The sequence below is a fragment of the Salmo salar genome, chromosome 16 (genome assembly GCF_965601325.2).
Source record: "Salmo salar chromosome 16, fSalSal1, whole genome shotgun sequence".
NCBI lineage: Eukaryota > Metazoa > Chordata > Actinopteri > Salmoniformes > Salmonidae > Salmo > Salmo salar.
Window position 1 is genome coordinate 60,997,741 of NC_138306.1, and position 22,260 is coordinate 61,020,000.

The 22,260-nt window shown below is 47.4% G+C and overlaps 1 protein-coding gene across 6 annotated transcripts in view; it reads left to right on the plus strand.

Moving 5' to 3' along the window:
• LOC106574160 (actin remodeling regulator NHS) overlaps nucleotides 1-22,260 on the plus strand; it is a 110,277-nt gene that overhangs the window by 47,203 nt on the left and 40,814 nt on the right. For all 6 annotated transcript variants that reach the window (XR_006759792.2, XM_045697530.2, XM_045697533.2 and 3 more), the window contains one exon: nucleotides 18,015-18,189. Coding sequence is in view for 5 of the 6 variants with exons in the window: in XM_045697530.2 (XP_045553486.2) it covers nucleotides 18,015-18,189 (175 nt within the window). In the remaining variant the exon portion in view is untranslated. The remainder of the gene's footprint in view (nucleotides 1-18,014; nucleotides 18,190-22,260) is intronic.

The window sequence follows — 22,260 nt, forward strand, 5'->3', positions numbered from 1 at the left end:
TTCTCTCCTCTCATTCTCTCCTCTCCTGTCTCCTCCTCTCTCATTCTCTCCTCTCCTGTCTCCTCCTCTCTCCTTCTCTCCTCTCCTGTCTCCTCTCTCCTTCTCTCCTGTCTCCTCCTCTCTCCTTCTCTCCTCTCATTCTCTCCTCTCCTGTCTCCTCCTCTCTCATTCTCTCCTCTCCTGTCTCCTCCTCTCTCCTTCTCTCCTCTCTCCTTCTCTCCTCTCCTGTCTCCTCTCTCCTTCTCTCCTGTCTCCTCCTCTCTCCTTCTCTCCTCTCATTCTCTCCTCTCCTGTCTCCTCCTCTCTCCTTCTCTCCTCTCTCCTTCTCTCCTCTCCTCTCTCCTTCTCTCCTGTCTCCTCCTCCTCTCCTTCTCTCCTCCTCTCTCCTGTCTCCTCTCTCCTTCTCTCCTGTCTCCTCCTCTCCTCTCTTCTCTATGCCTGTTCTGATGTTGCGATGTTCTAACTCTAGAATGCTTCTCAAACATTCTTTCAACATTCCTTTTCTGTTCTGTTTGTTTCCTCTGATTCTAACCTGGTCAGAGTCATAAACTGCCATCTGTAAAAAATCTATCAATCCCTGCTCCCAATCCCTGAGTAATCATTCTCTTTTACACAGTTGGACCAATTTAAATGTTCACAGAGCAGACTGTTGTTTTCCTAGTTCCTGTAGAGGCTGTAGAATAATAGTCATTTGACATCTGAGCTGCAGTATGTTTGGAATGTGTGTGTCGCATTAGAGGGTTCCAACCTGTTCGAGTCCCAGCAGCCTGGGGTTACATAATGACTGGGTTCCATAATGACGGCGTTCTGTCTGTGATTACCCATCATGCCTCAGTGCTGCGGTTACCCAGACCCCCCCCGTTCATCCGTCTCCGAGAGTGGACAGCCAGACCGTCACAGCTTTAATACCAAAGAGTACCAAAGAAAACAAAACTTTTTATTATCTGCCTGTCTCTCTCGCTGCCTCTCGCTTTCTGGCTCTCTCGCTCTGTCTCACTGTGTCTCACTCGCTCTGTCTCTCGCTGTGTCTCGCTCGCTCTGTCTCTCGCTGTGTCTCACTCGCTCTGTCTCTCGCTGTGTCTCGCTCGCTCTGTCTCTCGCTGTGTCTCGCTCGCTCTGTCTCTCGCTGTGTCTCACTCGCTGTGTCTCTCGCTCTGTCTCTCGCTGTGTCTCGCTCGCTCTGTCTCTCGCTGTGTCTCACTCGCTCTGTCTCTCGCTGTGTCTCGCTCGCTCTGTCTCTCACTGTGTCTCACTCGCTCTGTCTCTCGCTGTGTCTCACTCGCTCTGTCTCTCGCTGTGTCTCACTCGCTCTGTCTCTCGCTCTGTCTCTCGCTGTGTCTCGCTGTGTCTCTCGCTGTGTCTCGCTGTGTCTCTCGCTGTGTCTCGCTCGCTCTGTCTCTCGCTGTGTCTCGCTGTGTCTCTCGCTGTGTCTCGCTCGCTCTGTCTCTCGCTGTGTCTCGCTCGCTCTCTCTCGCTGTGTCTCGCTGTGTCTCGCTGTGTCTCGCTGTGTCTCACTGTGTCTCACTGTGTCTCTCGCTGTGTCTCTCGCTCTCTCTCGCTGTCTCTCGCTGTCTCTCGCTGTGTCTCACTGTCTCTCGCTGTGTCTCGCTGTGTCTCGCTGTGTCTCGCTCGTCCTTATTGTTCTAAAAACAAATCAGCTGTAAATGTTCTCTTTGATTTGTTTTACTATTTGGGGAATGTTTCCAAGGAGACGGTTCCTTTTGTGGCCTCTTAAATCTGCTGGGAACTGACATCCAGAGGAGAGAGCTGCTTTAACTTGGACATGGGGGTAGTGGAGGGTAAGAATGAGAGGAGGGTAGTGGAGGGTAAGAATGAGAGGAGGGTAGAGGAGGGTAAGAATGAGAGGAGGGTAGAGGAGGGTAAGAATGAGAGGGTAGAGGAGGGTGGGAATGAGAGGAGGGTGGGAATGAGAGGAGGGTAGAGGAGGGTGGGAATGAGAGGAGCGTAGAGGAGGGTAAGAATGAGAGGAGGGTAGAGGAGGGTGGGAATGAGAGGAGGGTAGAGGAGGGTAAGAATGAGAGGAGGGTAGAGGAGGGTGGGAACCAGTTGAACTCATGTGCACCTCTCTGTTAGGACCTGAAGGTAAGAGCTCTTTAACCAGATTAATTCATTCAGAAATACAGTGTTTCTTTCAGCTTGGAATGCCAGAAGTAAAGGGTTTGTTTTCAGCACTGCCAAGCTCCACGGAGAGCAGCAAAGAAAACATTTCTGACGTTTAGTTTAGTTACCAGATTGAAGTTTGGGGAAGCAGAAAGTCAGAGAGTAGTCTGACCCAGTGTTTTTGGTCTAGCCCAAAACCTTTTGATGGTGAACATTTTTTATTAATTAAAAAAAATGTAAAGTCTGTTTTGAGTTTCCATAACCACACTATGCAGTATTTAAAACAAATGTTTTACTGACACATTTGTATGACTTAAACAATCCAATATACTGTGCTAGGCAGTAGCATTCACACTGCAGAAAGCCCCCTGGAGTGACATGGTACCTGATGTGATTGGATGACATCTCACGTCCCAGAAGGTTTTTCTGACTGAAGCGCCCATCTTCTGACCGCAGCACGGTGCCCCCTATGGAAGGAAGCTGAACTTTACTACAACTTCATATTTAACCCCGTTTAAAATGGCCAATGTTGAGGTGGTAGAACTGACTAAATGGAGGTCTTATAACTTATTCTGTTCTACAGGTAAATACGCTTGGCTCATGTCTGTTATTTTCATATAGGCTATGCAACTATTTGTCATTTTAAAAAAGCTGCACATTATTACATCTGTGAAATTAATTCATTGAGCTTTTATTTGCATTACTGTTTTTCTTCACTCAGCTAAATATTTGTTCTATTGTTGTTGCATTGTCAAGAGATTAACCTGACAGTTAGCATTTCATTGCACTGTGTACTACATGTACATCACGTGTACTACATGTACATCACGTGTACTACATGTACATCACGTGTACTACATGTACATCACGTGTACATGACAAATTAACAAACTGGAACTTAGAAGGGAAGGTGAGGGCAGCCAGAAAGAGGGAAAATGATAGTGGTATAGTATGGGGAGGAGAGTGGTATAGTATGGGGAGGAGAGGAGAGTGGTATAGTATGGGGAGGAGGGGAGAGTGGTATAGTATGGGGAGGAGAGGAGAGTGGTATAGTATGGGGAGGAGAGGAGAGTGGTATAGTATGGGGAGAGTGGTATAGTATGGGGAGAGTGGTATAGTGTGGGGAGAGTGGTATAGTATGGGGAGGAGAGGAGAGTGGTATAGTATGGGGAGGAGAGGAGAGTGGTATAGTATGGGGAGGAGAGGAGATTGGTATAGTATGGGGAGGAGAGGAGAGTGGTATAGTATGGGGAGTAGAGGAGAGTGGTATAGTATGGGGAGTAGAGGAGAGTGGTATAGTATGGGAAGGAGAGGAGAGTGGTATAGTATGGGGAGTAGAGGAGAGTGGTATAGTATGGGGAGGAGAGGAGAGTGGTATAGTATGGGGAGGAGGGGAGAGTGGTATAGTATGGGGAGGAGAGGAGAGTGGTATAGTATGGGGAGGAGAGGAGAGTGGTATAGTATGGGGAGAGTGGTATAGTATGGGGAGAGTGGTATAGTATGGGGAGAGTGGTATAGTATGGGGAGAGTGGTATAGTGTGGGGAGAGTGGTATAGTATGGGGAGTAGAGGAGAGTGGTATAGTATGGGGAGGAGAGGAGAGTGGTATAGTATGGGGAGTAGAGGAGAGTGGTATAGTATGGGGAGTAGAGGAGAGTGGTATAGTATGGGGAGTAGAGGAGAGTGGTATAGTATGGGAAGGAGAGGAGAGTGGTATAGTATGGGGAGTAGAGGAGAGTGGTATAGTATGGGGAGGAGAGGAGAGTGGTATAGTATGGGGAGGAGAGGAGAGTGGTATAGTATGGGGAGGAGAGGAGAGTGGTATAGTATGGGGAGTAGAGGAGAGTGGTATAGTATGGGGAGGAGAGGAGAGTGGTAAAGGAGAGTGGTATAGAATGGGGAGTAGAGGAGAGTGCTATAGTATGGGGAGAGTGCTATAGTATGGGGGGGAGAGTGCTATAGTATGGGGAGGAGAGTGGTATAGTATGGGGATGAGAGTGGTATAGTATGGGGAGGAGAGTGGTATAGTATGGGGAGGAGAGTGGTATAGTATGGGGAGGAGAGGAGAGTGGTATAGTATGGGGAGGAGAGGAGAGTGGTATAGTATGGGGAGGAGAGGAGAGTGGTATAGTATGGGGAGGAGAGGAGAGTGGTATAGTATGGGGAGGAGAGGAGAGTGGTATAGTATGGGGAGGAGAGGAGAGTGGTATAGTATGGGGAGGAGATTGGTATAGTATGGGGAGGAGAGTGGTATAGTATGGGGAGGAGAGTGGTATAGTATGGGGAGTAAGGGAGAGTGGTATAGTATGGGGAGTAGAGGAGAGTGGTATAGTATGGGGAGGAGAGTGGTATAGTATGGGGAGAAGAGGAGAGTGGTATAGTATGGGGAGTAAGGGAGAGTGGTATAGTATGGGGAATAGAGGAGAGTGGTATAGTATGGGGAGTAGAGGAGAGTGGTATAGTATGGGGAGTAGAGGAGAGTGGTATAGTATGGGGAGTAGAGGAGAGTGGTATAGTATGGGGAGAGTGGTATAGTATGGGGAGAGTGGTATAGTATGGGGAGTAGAGTGGTATAGTATGGGGAGTAGAGTGGTATAGTATGGGGAGGAGAGTGGTATAGTATGGGGAGTAAGGGAGAGTGGTATAGTATGGGGAGTAGAGGAGAGTGGTATAGTATGGGGAGGAGAGTGGTATAGTATGGGGAGTAGAGTGGTATAGTATGGGAGGAGAGTGGTATAGTATGGGGAGAAGAGGAGAGTGGTATAGTATGGGGAGTAAGGGAGAGTGGTATAGTATGGGGAATAGAGGAGAGTGGTATAGTATGGGGAGTAGAGGAGAGTGGTATAGTATGGGGAGTAGAGGAGAGTGGTATAGTATGGGGAGTAGAGGAGAGTGGTATAGTATGGGGAGAGTGGTATAGTATGGGGAGAGTGGTATAGTATGGGGAGAGTGGTATAGTATGGGGAGTAGAGTGGTATAGTATGGGGAGGAGAGTGGTATAGTATGGGGAGGAGAGTGGTATAGTATGGGAGTAGAGGAGAGTGGTATAGTATGGGGAGTAGAGGAGAGTGGTATAGTATGGGGAGGAGAGTGGTATAGTATGGGGAGTAGAGTGGTATAGTATGGGGAGGAGAGTGGTATAGTATGGGGAGGAGAGTGGTATAGTATGTGGAATAGAGGAGAGTGGTATAGTATGGGGAGTAGAGTGGTATAGTATGGGGAGTAGAGTGGTATAGTATGGGGAGTAGGGAGTGGTATAGTATGGGGAGTAGAGGAGAGTGGTATAGTATGGGGAGAGTGGTATAGTATGGGGAGTGGTCTAGTATGGGGAGTAGAGGAGAGTGGTATAGTATGGGGAGTAGAGGAGAGTGGTATAGTATGGGGAGTAGAGGAGAGTGGTAAAGGAGAGTGGTATAGTATAGGGAGTAGAGGAGAGTGGTATAGTATGAGGAGAGTGGTATAGTATGGGGAATAGAGGAGAGTGGTATAGTATGGGGAGTAGAGGAGAGTGGTATAGTATGGGGAGTAGAAGAGAGTGGTATAGTATGGGGAGTAGAGGAGAGTGGTATAGTATGGGGAGTAGAGGAGAGTGGTAAAGGAGAGTGGTATAGTATGAGGAGAGTGGTATAGTATGAGGAGAGTGGTATAGTATGAGGAGAGTGGTATAGTATGAGGAGAGTGGTATAGTATGAGGAGAGTGGTATAGTATGGGGAGGAGAGTGGTATAGTATGGGGAGGAGAGTGGTATAGTATGGGGAGTAGAGGAGAGTGGTATGGTATGGGGAGTAGAAGAGAGTGGTATGGTATGGGGAGTAGAGGAGAGTGGTATGGTATGGGGAGTAGAGGAGAGTGGTATAGTATGGGGAGTAGAGGAGAGTGGTATAGTATGAGGAGAGTGGTATAGTATGAGGAGAGTGGTATAGTATGGGAGGAGAGTGGTATAGTATGGGGAGGAGAGTGGTATAGTATGGGGAGGAGAGTGGTATAGTATGGGGAGGAGAGTGGTATAGTATGGGGAGGAGAGTGGTATAGTATGGGGAGGAGAGTGGTATAGTATGGGGAGGAGAGTGGTATAGTATGGGGAGGAGAGGAGAGTGGTATAGTATGGGGAGGAGAGGAGAGTGGTATAGTATGGGGAGTAGAGGAGAGTGGTATAGTATGGGGAGTAGAGGAGAGTGCTATAGTATGGGGAGTAGAGGAGAGTGGTATAGTATGGGGAGTAGAGGAGAGTGGTATAGTATGGGGAGTAAAGGAGAGTGGTATAGAATGTAGAGTGGTATGGAGAGGAGAGTGGTATAGTATGGGGAGTAGAGGAGAGTGGTCTAGTATGGGGAGAGTGGTCTAGTATGGGGAGAGTGGTATAGTATGGGGAGTAGAGGAGAGTGGTATAGTATGGGGAGGAGAGGAGAGTGGTATAGTATGGGGAGGAGAGGAGAGTGGTATAGTATGGGGAGTAGAAGAGAGTGGTATAGTATGGGGAGTAAAGGAGAGTGGTATAGAATGTAGAGTGGTATGGAGAGGAGAGTGGTATAGTATGGGGAGTAGAGGAGAGTGGTCGATGGGGAGGGTAGATGGGGAGAGTGGTATAGTATGGGGAGTAGAGGAGAGTGGTATAGTATGGGGAGGAGAGGAGAGTGGTATAGTATGGGGAGTAAAGGAGAGTGGTATAGAATGGGGAGGAGAGTGGTATAGTATGGGGGTGTGGAGGTGTAGTGGGGAGGAGTGGAGGAGTGGTATGTATGGGTAAGGGAGGAGTGGTATAGAATGGGGAGTAAAGGAGAGTGGTATAGATGGGGAGGAGAGGAGAGTGGTATAGTATGGGGAGGAGAGGAGAGTGGTATAGTATGGGGAGGAGAGGAGAGTGGTATAGTATGGGGAGGAGAGGAGAGTGGTATAGTATGGGGAGTAGAGGAGAGTGGTATAGTATGGGGAGTTGAGGAGAGTGGTATAGTATGGGGAGTAGAGGAGAGTGGTAGAGGAGAATGGTATAGTATGGGGAGTAGAGGAGAGTGGTATAGTATGGGGAGTAGAGGAGAGTGGTATAGTAGAGGAGAGTGGTATAGTATGGGGAGTAGAGGAGAGTGGTATAGTATGGGGAGTAGAGGAGAGTGGTATAGTATGGGGAGGAGAGGAGAGTGGTATAGTATGGGGAGGAGAGGAGAGTGGTATAGTATGGGGAGGAGAGGAGAGTGGTATAGTATGGGGAGGAGAGGAGAGTGGTATAGTATGGGGAGGAGAGGAGAGTGGTATAGTATGGGGAGGAGAGGAGAGTGGTATAGTATGGGGAGGAGAGGAGAGTGGTATAGTATGGGGAGTAGAGGAGAGTGGTATAGTATGGGGAGTAGAGGAGAGTGGTATAGTATGGGGAGTTGAGGAGAGTGGTATAGTATGGGGAGTAGAGGAGAGTGGTAGAGGAGAATGGTATAGTATGGGGAGTAGAGGAGAGTGGTATAGTATGGGGAGTAGAGGAGAGTGGTATAGTAGAGGAGAGTGGTATAGTATGGGGAGTAGAGGAGAGTGGTATAGTATGGGGAGGAGAGGAGAGTGGTATAGTATGGGGAGGGAGGAGAGTGGTATAGTATGGGGAGGAGAGGAGAGTGGTATAGTATGGGGAGGAGAGGAGAGTGGTATAGTATGGGGAGGAGAGGAGAGTGGTATAGTATGGGGAGGAGAGGAGAGTGGTATAGTATGGGGAGGAGAGGAGGTAGTTAGGGGAGGAGGTGTATAGTATGGGGATAGAGGAGAGTGGTATAGTATGGGGAGTTGAGGAGAGTGGTATAGTATGGGGAGTAGAGGAGAGTGGTATAGTATGGGGAGTAGAGGAGAGTGGTATAGTAGAGGAGAGTGGTATAGTATGGGGAGGAGAGGAGAGTGGTATAGTATGAGGAGTAGAGGAGAGTGGTATAGTATGAGGAGAGTGGTATAGTATGGGGAATAGAGGAGAGTGGTATAGTATGGGGAGTAGAGGAGAGTGGTATAGTATGGGGAGTAGAGGAGAGTGGTATAGTATGGGGAGTAGAGGAGAGTGGTATAGTAGAGGAGAGTGGTATGTCACTGTAAATCCCCGCATTCTTATCGGCAGACTCCATAGCCTTGGCTTCTCAAATAACTTCCACGCCTGTTTCACCAACTACTTCTCAGACAGAGTTCAGTGTTTCAAATCGGAGGTCCTCTTGTCTCGACCTCTTGGCAGTCTCTATGGGGGTGCCACAGGATTCAATTCTCGGGCCCGACTCTCTTCTATGTATACAGTGGGGCAAAAAAGTATTTAGTCAGCCACCAATTGTGCAAGTTCTCCCACTTAAAAAGATGAGAGAGGCCTGTAATTTTCATCATAGGTACACGTCAACTATGACAGACAAAATGAGAAGAAAAAAATCCAGAAAATCACATTGTAGGATTTTTAATAAATTTTATTTGCAAATTATGGTGGAAAATAAGTATTTGGTCACCTACAAACAAGCTAGATTTCTGGTTCTCATAGACCTGTAACTTCTTCTTTTAAGAGGCTCCTCTGTCCTCCACTCGTTACCTGTATTAATGGCACCTGTTTGAACTTGTTATAAGTATAAAAGACACCTGTCCACAACCTCAAACAGTCACACTCCAAACTCCACTATGGCCAGACCAAAGAGCTGTCAAAGGACACCAGAAACAAAATTGTAGACCTGCACCAGGCTGGGAAGACTGAATCTGCAGTAGGTAAGCAGCTTGGTTTGAAGAAATCAACTGTGGGAGCAATTATTAGGAAATGGAAGACATACAAGACCACTGATAATCTCCCTCGAACTGGGGCTCCACACAAGATCTCACCCCATGGGGTCAAAATGATAACAAGAACGATGAGCAAAAATCCCAGAAGCACACGGGGGGACCTAGTGAATGACCTGCAGAGAGCTGGGACCAAAGTAACAAAGCCTACCATCAGTAACACACTACGCCGCCAGGGACTCAAATCCTGCAGTGCCAGACGTGTCCCCCTGCTTAAGCCAGTACATGTCCAGGCCCGTCTGAAGTTTGCTAGAGAGCATTTGGATGATCCAGAAGAGGATTGGGAGAATGTCATATGGTCAGATGAAACCAAAATATAAATTTTTTGTAAAAACTCAACTCGTCGTGTTTGGAGGACAAAGAATGCTGAGTTGCATCCAAAGAACACCATACCTACTGTGAAGCATGGGGGTGGAAACATCATGCTTTGGGGCTGTTTTTCTGCAAAGGGACCAGGACGACTGATCCGTGTAAAGGAAAGAATGAATGGGGCCATGTATCGTGAGATTTTGAGTGAAAACCTCCTTCCATCAGCAAGGGCATTGAAGATGAAACGTGGCTGGGTCTTTCAGCATGACAATGATCCCAAACAAGTCTGTGTTGCCCAGCGACAGCCCCAAAACATCACTGCTCTAGAGGAGATCTGCATGGAGGAATGGGCCAAAATACCAGCAACAGTGTGTGAAAACCTTGTGAAGACTTACAGAAAACGTTTGACCTGTGTCATTGCCAACAAAGGGTATATAACAAAGTATTGAGAAACTTTTGTTATTGACCAAATACTTATTTTCCACCATAATTTGCAAATAAATTCATTAAAAATCCTACAATGTGATTTTCTGGATTTTTTTTCTCATTTTGTCTGTCATAGTTGAAGTGTACCTATGATGAAAATTACAGGCCTCTCATCTTTTAAGTGGGAGAACTTGCACAATTGGTGGCTGACAATACTTTTTTGCCCCACGGTATATCAATGATGTCGCTCTTGCTGCTGGTGATTCTCTGATCCACCTCTACGCAGACGACACCATTCTGTATACATCTGGCCCTTCTTTGGACACTGTGCTAACAAACCTCCAAACGAGCTTCAACGCCATACAACACTCCTTCCGTGGCCTCCAACTGCATTTAAATGCTAGTAAAACTAAATGCATGCTCTTCAACCTATTGCTGCCCGCACCCACCCGCCTAGCATCACTACTCTGGACGGTTCTGACCTAGAATATGTGGACAACTACAAATACCTAGGTTTCTGGTTAGACTGTAAACTCTCCTTCCAGACTCACATTAAGCATCTCCAATCCAAAATAAATCTAGAATTGGCTTCCTATTTCGCAACAAAGCCTCCTTCACTCATGCCGCCAAACATACCCTCGTAAAACTGACTATCCTACCGATCCTTGACTTCGGCGATGTAATTTACAAAATAGCCCCAACACTCTACTCAGCAAATTGGATGTAGTCTATCACAGTTCCATCCGTTTTGTCACCAAAGCCCCATATACTACCCACCACTGCGACCTGTATGCTCTCGTTGGCTGGCCCTCACTACATATTCGTCGCCAGACCCACTGGCTCCAGGTCATCTATAAGTCTTTGCTAGGTAAAGATCCACCTTACCTCAGCTCCCTGGTCACCATAGCAGCACCCACCCGTAGCACGTGCTCCAGCAGGTATATTTCACTGGTCATCCCCAAAGCCAACACTTCCTTTGGCTGCCTTTCCTTCCAGTTCTCTGCTGCCAATGACTGGAACGAGTTACAAAAATCACTGAAACTGGAGACTTGTATCTCCCTCGCTAACTTTAAGCATCAGCTGTCAGAGCAGCTTACCGATCACTGTACCTGTACATAGCCCATCTGTAAACAGCCCATCCAACTGGGCAGGCTAGTAATAGGGGTTGCAATAATTTCGGCAGATAATTTTAGAAAGAAAGGGTCCAGATTGTCAAGCCCAGCTGATTTGTAGGGGTCCAGATTTTGCAGCTCTTTCAGAACATCAGCTAAATGGATTTGGGAGAAGGAGAAATGGGGGAGGCTTGGGCGAGTAGCTGTGGGGAGTGTAGTGCTGTTGAATGCATTGGGGTAGTTAGGTGGAAAGCATGGCCAGCCGTAGAAAAATGCTTATTGAAATTCTCAATTATAGTGGGCTTATCGGTGGTGACAGAGTTTCCTATCCTCAGTGCAGTGGGCAGTTGGGAGGAGGTGTTCTTATTCTCCATGGACTTTACAATGTCCCAGAACTTTTTAGAGTTTGAGTTGCAGGAAGCAAATTTCTGTTTGAAAAAGCTAGCCTTGGCGTTTCTAACTGCCTGTGTATATTGGTTTCTAACTTCCCTGAAAAGTTGCATATCGCGGGGGCAGTTCGATGCTAATGCAGAACGCCACAGGATATTTTTGTGTTGGTTAACCTCTATGGCGCGTTATTCAAAAACCTCAAAAATGCAAAAACTTCAATTTTTCAAACATATGACTATTTTACGCCATTTTTAAGACAAGACTCTCGTTAACCTCTTACATCTAGACGTTCCGCTAGCGGAACACCTGCACCAATATCCAATGATGGGCGTGGCGCGAAATACAAATTCCTCTAAAATCCGAAAACTTCCATTTTTCAAACATATGACTATTTTACAGCATTTTAAAGACAAGACTCTCGTTAATCTAACCACATTGTCCGATTTCAAAAAGGCTTTACAGCGAAAGCAAAACATTAGATTATGTCAGCAGAGTACCCAGCCAGAAATAATCAGACACCCATTTTTCAAGCTGGCATATAATGTCACATAAACCCAAACCACAGCTAAATGCAGCACTAACCTTTGATGATCTTCATCAGATGACACACCTAGGACATTATGTTATACAATACATGCATGTTTTGTTCAATCAAGTTCATATTTATATCAAAAACCAGCTTTTTACATTAGCATGTTACTAGCATGTGACTAGCATTCCCACCGAACACTGCCGGTGAATTTACTAAATTACTCACGATAAACGTTCACAAAAAAACATAACAATTATTTTAAGAATTATACATACAGAACTCTATGCACTCGATATGTCCGATTTTAAAATAGCTTGTCGGTGAAAGCACATTTTGCAATATTCTCAGTAGATAGCCCGGCATCACAGGGCTAGCTATTTAGACACCCAGCAAGTTTAGCACTCACCAAAGTCAGATTTACTATAAGAAAAATGTTATTACCTTTGCTGTTCTTCGTCAGAATGCACTCCCAGGACTTCTACTTCAATAACAAATGTTGGTTTGGTCCCAAATAATCCATTGTTATATCCAAATAGCGGCGTTTTGTTCGTGCGTTCAAGACACTATCCGAAAGGGTAAATAAGGGTGACGAGCATGGCGCATTTCGTGACAAAAAAATTCTAAATATTCCATTACCGTACTTCGAAGCATGTCAACCGCTGTTTAACAATGCAATTTTTCTCATAAAAAAGCGATAATATTCTGACCGGGAATCTGCGTTTAGGTAAACAGACGAAAGAAAATAAAGCATGGGGTCGACTCGGGCATGCGCCTAAGCCCATAGTACTCTGATCGGCCACTTGCCAAACGCGATAATGTGTTTCAGCCAGAGGCTGCCTCGATATCATTCCGCTTTTTCCCTGGCTCTGAGAGCCTATGGGAGCCGTAGGAAGTGTCACGTTATAGCAAAGATCCTCAGTCTTCAATAAAAAGAGCCAAGATGAACAACAACTTGTCAGACAGGCCACTTCCTGCATGGAATCTTCTCAGGTTTTGGCCTGCCATATGAGTTCTGTTATACTCACAGACACCATTCAACAGTTTTAGAAACTTTAGGGTGTTTTCTATCCAAAGCCAATAATTATATGCATATTCTAGTTACTGGGCAGGAGTAGTAACCAGATTAAATCGGGTACGTTTTTTTTATCCGGCCGTGTCAATACTGCCCCCTAGCCCTAACAGGTTAAGGGCAGTCAGGTCTGGGGAGAACCAAGGGCTATATCTGTTCCTGGTTCTAAATTTCTTGAAAGGGGCATGCTTATTTAAGATGGTGAGGAAGCCATTTAAAAAAAATAACCAGGCATCCTCTACTGACGGGATGAGGTCAATATCCTTCCAGGATACCAGGGCCAGGTCGACTAGAAAGGCTTGCTCGTTGAAATGTTTCAGGGAGCGTTTGACAGTGATGAGTGGAGGTCGTTTGACCGCTGACCCATTACGGGTGCAGGCAATGAGGCAGTGATCGCTGAGATCTTGGTTGAAAACAGCAGAGGTGTATTTAGAGGGCACGTTGGTTAGGATGATATCTATGAGGGTGCCAGTGTTTGCGGCTTTGGGGTTGTACCTGGTGGGTTCATTAATAATTTGTGTGAGATTGAGGGCATCAAGCTTGGATTGTAGGATGGCTGGGGTGTTAAGCATGTCCCAGTTTATGTCACCTAGTAGCACGAGCTCTGAAGATAGATGGGGGGCAATCAGTTCACATATGGTGTCCAGAGCACAGCTAGGGGCCGAGGGGGGTCTATAGCAGGCGGCAACGGTGAGAGACTTGTTTTTGGAGAGGTGGATTTTTAAAAGTAGAAGTTCAAATTGTTTGGGTACAGACCTGGATAGTAGGACAGAACTCTGCAGGCTATCTCTGCAGTAGATTGCAACACCGCCCCCTTTGGTCGTTCTATCTTGTCTGAAAACGTTGTAGTTAGGGATGAAGATTTCAGAGTTTTTGGTGGACTTCCTAAGCCAAGATTCAGACACAGCTAGGACATCTGGGTTGGCAGAGTGTGCTAAAGCAGTGAATAAAACAAACTTAGGGAGGAGGCTTCTAATGTTAACATGCATGAAACCAAGGCTATAACGGTTACAGAAGTCATCAAAAGAGAGCGCCTGGGGAGTAGGAGTGGAGCCAGGCACTGCAGGGCCTGGATTCACCTCTACATCCCCAGAGGAGCAGAGAAGAATAAGTATGAGGGTACGGCTAAAAGCTATAAGAATTGGTCGTCTGTGACGTCCAGAATAGAGAGAAAAAGGAGCAGGTTTCTGGGGCCGATAAAATAGCTTCAAGGTATAATGTACAGACAAAGGTATGGTGGGATGTGAGTACAGAGGAGGTAAACCTAGGCATTTAGTGATTATGAGAGAGATATAGTCTCTAGAAACATCATTGAAACCAGAAGATGTCATAGCATGTGAGGGTGGAGGAACTGAGAGGTTGGATAAGGTATAATGAGCAGGGCTAGAGGCTCTACAGTGAAATAAGCCAATAAACACTAACCAGAACAGCAATGGACATTGCATATTGACATTAAGGAGAGGCATGCTTAGCCGAGTGATCAAAGGGTCCAGTGAGATTCAGACAGCTAGCCGGGCCATAGGTAGCAAGCTGGTGGAAGATGGAGGGAGGTCTGTTTTTAGCCACCTCGTGCGTTTCCGTCTGTGGGTTAGTGGGGTTCCGTGTGGAAGGGGGGACCTGTCCAAGTTGGCAAAATAGTTAGTTATAGTGGCCCAAGAAAAGTGTCCGATAGACCTATTCAGATCGCAGCCGATAAGACAGCTAACGATTAGCCGGCCGCAGATGGGCGATCAGGTTACGTCGCAACAGAGGGGCCAGTTGGATAACTCCCTCGGGCAGATAACGTCGGTGGTCCAGTCGTGAAGACCCGATGGGGCTCCGCATCGGCAGTAAAAAGGGTCAGGATAGGTGATTGTAGCCCAGGAGACACTTCAGCTGGCTAGCTCAGGAAAAGCCCACGAGTGGCTGACGGAACTCTTCAGCTGGCTAGCTCCGTAATAATGTGTGTTAATTCCGTGACCGACGTTGCCAATAGTCACTCAGGTAGCAGCTAGTTAGCTGCAAGATCCAGGTGTAAATGTCCTGAGCCTGCGGTAGAAATCGGGGAAAGGAGAGAGAATAGGTCCGGTATGCTCTGGTCTGAGTCGCGCTGTACAAAAACTGGCGATAGCTTTTCGAGCTAATGGATAGCTGAGGACAGCTAACCGTGGCTAGCTGAACTCCAACGTTAGCCAGTGAAAATGGCTAACCTCTGGCTAGCTTCTGTTGTGGAATTCAGATGAGGTAAATAATACTTTCTTTTTTAAATTGGTGAGGCGGGTTGCAGGAGAGTGCTTTGAGGTTGAGTTTTTAGAAGAAAAAATGTAAAAGATAAGTGAAGATTTTTTTTTATATATATATACACGGGACACGACAAGAGGAGGGTAGAGGACGTCTGAACTGCTACGCCATCTTGGATTACGGGGAGCGGTATGTTACGGGGAGCGGGAGGGCGGAGCGGCTTGTTGCCGGGGAGCGGTATGTTACGGGGAGCAGGAGGGAGGTGTGTTACGGGGAGCGGGGCGGTATGGTACGGGCAGCGGAGCGGCTTGTTACGCTGAGCGGAGCGGCTTGTTACGGGGAGCGGCGGAGCGGCTTGTTACGGGGAGCGGCGCGGCGGCTTGTTACGGGGAGCGGCGCGGCGGCTTGTTACGGGGAGCGGAGCGGCGGCTTGTTACGGGGAGCGGTGGGGCATGTTACGGGGCAGCATGTTACGGGGAGAGGGGTGGCATGTTATGGGGAGAGGGGTGGCATGTTACGGGGAGCGGAGCGGCATGTTACGGGGCGACGTTACGAGGCGGCATGTTACGGAGCGGCTCGTTACGGGGAGTGGAGCGGCGGCTCGTTACGGGGAGCGGAGTGGCGGCTTGTTACGGGGAGCGGAGCGGCATGTTACGGGGCAGCATGTTACGGGGAGCGGAGCGGCGGCTTGTTATGGGGAGCTGCGCGGCTTGTTACGGGGAGTGGGAGAGTGGAGTGGCTTGTTGCGGGGAGCGGAGCGGCTTGTTGCGGGGAACGGCGCGGCTTGTAGCGGGGAGCGACTTGGTGCGGGGAGAGGGGCGGCATGTTACGGGGCGGCATGTTACGGGGCGGCATGTTACGGGGCGGCATGTTACGGGGCGGCATGTTACGGAGCGGCATGTTACGGGGAGCGGAGCGGCATGTTACGGGGAGGGGAGGGGAGCGGAGCGGCGGCTTGTTACGGGGAGCGGAGCGGCGGCTTGTTACGGGGAGCGGAGCGGCGGCTTGTTACGGGGAGCGGAGCGGCGGCTTGTTACGGGAGCGGCATGTTACGGGGAGCAGGACAGCATGTTACGGGGAGAGGGGTGGCATGCTACGGGGAGCGGAGCGGCATGTTACGGGGCGGCATGTTACGGGGAGCGGAGCGGCATGTTACGGGGAGCGGAGCGGCATGTTACGGGGCGGCATGTTACGGGGAGCGGAGCGGCATGTTACGGGGAGCGGAGCGGCATGTTACGGGGCGACATGTTACGGGGAGCGGAGCGGCATGTTACGGGGCGGCATGTTACGGGGCGGCCTGTTACGGAGCGGCTTGTTTTCGGGAGCAGAGCGGTATGTTACGGGGAGCGGAGCGGCTTGTTACGGGGAGCGGAGCGGCTTGTTACGGGGAGCGGAGCGACATGCAGTTGGCTGCTTTTCCTTCACTCTGCGGTCCAACTCATCCCAAACCATCTCAATTGGGTTGAGATCAGGTGATTGGGGAGACCAGGTCATCTGATGCAGCACTCCATCACTCTCCTTGGTCAAATAGCCCTTACACAGCCTGGAGGTGTGTTGGGGTCATTGTCCTGTTGAAAAACAAATGATAGTCACACTAAGCGCAAACCAGATGGGATGGCGTATCGCTGCAGAATGCTGTGGTAGCAATGCTGGTTAAGTGTGCCTTGGATTCTAAATAAATCACAGCAAAGCACCATCACGCCACCTCCTCCATGCTTCACGGTGGGAAGCACACATACGGAGGTCATCCGTTCAGCTACTCTGCTTCTCACAAAGACATGGTGGTTGGAACCATAAATCTCAAATTGCACTCATTGACAGATTTCCACCGGTCTAATGTCCATTGCTTGTGTTTCTTGGCCCAAGGCAAGTCTTCTTATTGGTGTCCTTTAGTAGTGGTTACTTTGCAGCAATTTGACCACGAAGACCTGATTTCATGCTGTCTCCTCTGAACAGTTGTTGAGATGTGTCTGTTACTTGAACTCTGTGAAGCATTTATTTGGGCTGCACTCTGAGGTGCAGTTAACTCTAATGAACTTATCCTCTGCAGCAGAGGTAACTCTGGGTCTTCCTTTCCTGTGGCGGTCGTTATGAGAGCCAGTTTCATCAGAGCGCTTGATGGTTTTTGCGACTGCACTTGAAGAAATGTTCAAAGTTATTTTACATTTTCCAGATTGACTGACCTTCATGTCTTAAAGTGATGATGGACTGTTGTTTCTCTTTGCTTATTTGAGCTGTTCTTGCCATAATATTAACTTGGTCTTTTACCAAATAGGTCTATCACTGTATGCCACCCCTACCTTGCCATACCACCCCTACCATGTCACAACACAACTGAATGCATTAAGAAGGAAAGAAATTCCACAAATACACTTAACAAAGCACACCTGTTTATTGAAATGCATTCCTGGTGACTACCTCATGAAGCTGGTTGAGAGAATGCCAAGAGTGCGCAAATCTGCCATCAAGGCAAAGGGTGGCTACTTTGAAGAATATAAAATATATTTTGATTTATTTAACACTTTTTTGGTTACTACATGATTCCATATGTGTTATTTCATAGTTTTGATTTCTTCACTATTTTACAATGTAGAAAATAGTAAAAATAAAAACCCTTGAATGAGTAGGTGTGTCCAAACTTTTGACTGGTACTGTATATCAGTTACATACAGTACATCTATCTCTTTATCTCTTCTATCCTATTGATACCTGTCCTGTAGTGTTCTGTCTGATGGTCCTCTGACTGTGGAAGAACTGTCTTCCAATGCCAGACCTAAATGTGTTGTGCTCAATGAATGTCTTTGTGTGTTATAGTTATGTCTCAGGTTATGGCCCTGCATGAAGTTGACTTTTTTTTTTTTTATAGATAGTTCAAATGTTGTCTTTGTGCATGTTATAGGATACTTCTAACTGTGATCATGTTTTTATTAAATCACTATTATGGATCAATGACAATAACCCTAACCATCTGCATGTAACTCTGCTGTAACCCAGCTACATTAACCTAACCTTAACCATAACCCAACCCCTCACCCTCACCACCACTTACTGTCCGTCTGTTTCAGGCTGCTCCATCTGACCGTCTCGGCCAACGACCTCGGCACCCTGTCCCTAACGTTCCCTCCACGCTGGACAAGCAGACTAACTGGTCCAGAGTTCTCCCACTGCCCACACCTCAGGAGAGGATGAAGAGTGACTCACAAGTCATCCCATCCTGCGTCATCCCAATTAACATCACTGGTAAATACCATGCAGCTTCTGAACCCTGTGAATGCATCCAACATGGCACTCTATTGCCTATATAGTGCACTACTTTTGACCAGGGCCCACTTAACCAGTGTGTATTGTTTCAGAGGTCTCCTCTGTTGCTGCATGTACCACAGCAACACCAGCCCTCATCATTCTGTCCGTCACCTTTATTTAACCAGGTAGGCTAGTTGAGAACAAGTTCTCATTTACAACTGCGACCTGGCCAAGATAAAGCAAAGCAGTGCGACACAAACAACAACACAGAGTTACACATGGAATAAACAAGCGTACAGTCAATGACACAATAGAAGAAAAAAAGTCTATATACACTGTGTGCAAATGGCATGAGGAGGTAATTTAATAAATAGGCCATAGTAGCGAAGTAACTGCAATTTAGCAGATTAACACTGGAGTGATAGATGAGCAGATGGTGATGTGCAAATAGTGATACTGGTGTGCAAAAGAGCATAAAAGTAAATAAAAACAATATGGGGATGAGGTAGGTAGATTGGGTGGGCTATTTACAGATGGGCTGTGTACAGCTGCAGCGATCGGTTAGCTGCTCAGATAGCTGATGCTTAAAGTTAGTGAGGGAAATATAAGTCTCCAGCTTCAGCGATTTTTGCAATTCGTTCCAGTCAATGGCAGCAGAGAACTGGAAGGAAAGGCAGCCAAAGGAGGTGTTGGCTTTGGGGATGACCAATGAGATATACCTGCTGGAGCGCGTGCTACGGGTGGGTGTTGTTATCGTGACCAGTGAGCTGAGGTAAGGTGGATCTTTACCTAGCATAGACTTATAGATGACCTGGAGCCAGTGGGTCTGGCGACGAATATGTAGCGAGGGCCAGCCGACTAGAGCATACAGGTCGCAGTGGTGGGTGGTATAAGGGGCTTTAGTGACAAAACGGATAGCACTGTGATAGATTGCATCCAGTTTGCTGAGTACAGTGTTGGAAGCTATTTTGTATATGACATCGCCGAAGTCGAGGATCGGTAGGATAGTCAGTTTTACGAGGGTATGTTTGGCAGTGTGAGTGAAGGAGGCTTTGTTGCGAAATAGGAAGCAGATTCTAGATTTAATTTGTATTGGAGATGTTTAATATGAGTCTGGAAGGAGAGTTTACAGTCTAACCAGACACCTAGGTATTTGTAGTTGTCCACATATTCTAAGTCAGAACCGTCCAGAGTAGTGATGCTGAATGGTGTCGCATGCATAGAGGTGGATCAGGGAATCACCCGCAGCAAGAGCGACATCATTGATGTATACAGAGAAGAGAGTCGTCCTGAGAATTGAACCCTGTGGCATCCCCATAGAGACTGCCAGAGGTTCGGACAACAGGCCCTCCGATTTGACACACTGAACTCTATCTGAGAAGTAGTTGGTGAACCAGGCGAGGCAGTCATTTGAGAAACCAAGGCTGTTGAGTCTGCCGATAAGAATACGGTGATTGACAGAGTCGAAATCCTTGGTCAGGTCGATGAAGACTGCTGCACAGTACTGTCTTTTATCGATGGTGGTTATGATATCGTTTAGGACCTTGAGCGTGGCTGAGGTGCACCCATGACCAGCTCGGAAACCAGATTGCACAGTGGAGAAGGTACGGTGGGATTCGAAATGGTCAGTGATCTGTTAATTAACTTGGCTTTCGAAGACTTTAGAAAGGCAGGGCAGGATGGATATAGGTCTATAACAGTTTGGGTCTAGAGTGTCACCCTCTTTTGAAGAGGGGGATGACCGCGGCAGCTTTCGAATCTGTAGGGATCTCGGACGATACAAAAGAGGTTGAACAGAGGGGTTGCAACAATTTTGGCAGATCATTTTAGAAAGAGAGGGTCCAGGTTGTCTAGCCCAGCTGATTTGCACGGGTCCAGGTTTTGCAGCTCTTTCAGAACATCTGCTGTCTTGATTTGGGTGAAGAAGAAGCTGGGGAGGCTGGGGCAAGTAGCTGCGGGGGGGGGGGGGGGGGGGGTGCTGAGCTGAGCTGTTGGCTGGGGTTGGGGTAGCCAGGAGGAAGGCATGGCCAGCCGTAGAGAAATGCTTATTGAAATGATCGATTATAGTGGATTTATCAGTGGTGACAGTGTTTCCTAGCCTCAGTGCAGTGGGCAGCTGGGAGGAGGTGTTCTAATTCTCCATGGACTTTAGTGTCCCAAAACTTTTTGGAGTTAGAGCTACAGGATGCAAATTTCTGTTTGAAAAAGCTGGCCTTAGCTTTCCTGACTGACTACGTGTATTGGTTCCTGACTTCCCTGAAAAGTAGCATATCGCGCAGACTATTCAATGCTAATGCAGTCCGCCACAGAATGTTATTGTGCTGATCGAGGGCAGTCAGGTCTGAAGTGAACCAAGGGCTATATCTGTTCTTAGTTCTAGATTTTTTGAAAGGGCATTGCTTATTTAAGATGGTGAGGAAATTACTTTTAAAGAACGACCAGGCATCCTCGACTGATGGGATGAGGTCAATATCCTTCCAGGATACCTGGGCCAGGTAATATTAGAAAGGCCTGCTCGCTGAAGTGTTTTAGGGAGCGTTTGATAGTGATGAGGGGTGGTCGTTTGACCGCGAACCCATTACGGGTGCAGGATATGAGGCAGTGATCGCTGAGGTCCTGATTGAAGACAGCAGAGGTGTATTTAAAGGGCATGTTGGTCAGGATGATATCTATGAGGGTGCCCGTGTTTACGGATTTGGGGTACAACACCTGGTGGGTTCATTAATAATTTGTGTGAGATTGAGGGCATCAAGCTTAGATTGTAGGATGGCTGGGGTGTTAAGCATATCCCAGTTTAGGTCACCTAGCAGTACGAACTCTGACGATAGATGGGGGGGGCAATCAATTCACATATGTTGTCCAGAGCACAGCTGGGAGCTGAGGGGGGTCTATAACAGGCGGCAACAGTGAGACTTATTTCTGGAGAGATTAATTTTTTTAATTAGAAACTCAAACTGTTTAGGCATAGACCTGGAAAGTATGACAGAACTTTGCAGGCTATCTCTGGAGTAAATTGCAAATCCTCCCCCTTTGGCAGTTATATCTTGACGGAAAATGTTGTAGTTGGGTATGGAAATCTCCGAATTTTTGGTGGCCTTCCTAAGCCAGGATTCGGACATGGCAAGGACATCATGGTTGGCGTAGTGTGCTAAAGCAGTGAGTAAAACAAAGTTAGGGAGGAAGCTTCTGATGTTAACATGCATGAACCCAAGGCTTTTTCGGTTACAGAAGTCAACAAATTGGAGTGCCTGGCGACACGCAGGGCCTGGGTTAACCTCCACATCACCTGAGGAACAGAGGAGGAGTAGGATGAGGGTACGGCTAAAGGCTATAAGAACTGGTCGTCTAGTGCGTTGGGGACAGAGAATAAAAGGAGCAGATTTCTGGGCGCGGTAGAATAGATTCAGGGCATAATGTACAGACGGGTATGGTGGGGTGCGGGTACAGTAGAGGTAAACCCAGGCACTGAGTGACAATAAGAGAGGTTGCATCTCTGGAGGCACTAGTTATGCTGGATGAGGTCACCACATTTGTGGGAGGTAGGACAGAGGTATCTGAGGCATGTTGAGTGGGACTTGGGCTCCGCAGTAAACTAAAACAATGATAACTATCCTAAACAACAGTGTACAAGGCATATTGACATTTGTTTAAGTCATGTTAGAACCAGGCAGGGCCTCCTGTCTGTCTGTTGGTCTGTTTAAGTCATGTTAGAACCAGGCAGGGTCTCCTGGCTGTCTGTTGGTCTGTTTAAGTCATGTTAGAACCAGGCAGGGCCTCCTGGCTGTCTGTTGGTCTGTTTAAGTTATGGTTAAAAGCTGGTCTGTTTGTGCCAGTGAGGGGAAGAGGCAAGATACTGCTTCATGAATGCCAATTAGTCCCATTAGAATAGTTAAAAAGCCTGTTGAGATTTATTTACTGTGAGTTGCATAGAGTCTCAGAGATCTGGAGCCAACAGGGGCTGAGTCAGAGTGTTGAGACAGAAACTGAACATTGTGAGCAAAGAGCTGTAATAATGTGGAGCTGAAAGACGTCTCTAGTCACATGATAGTCATTAAGTAGAGAGAGAAA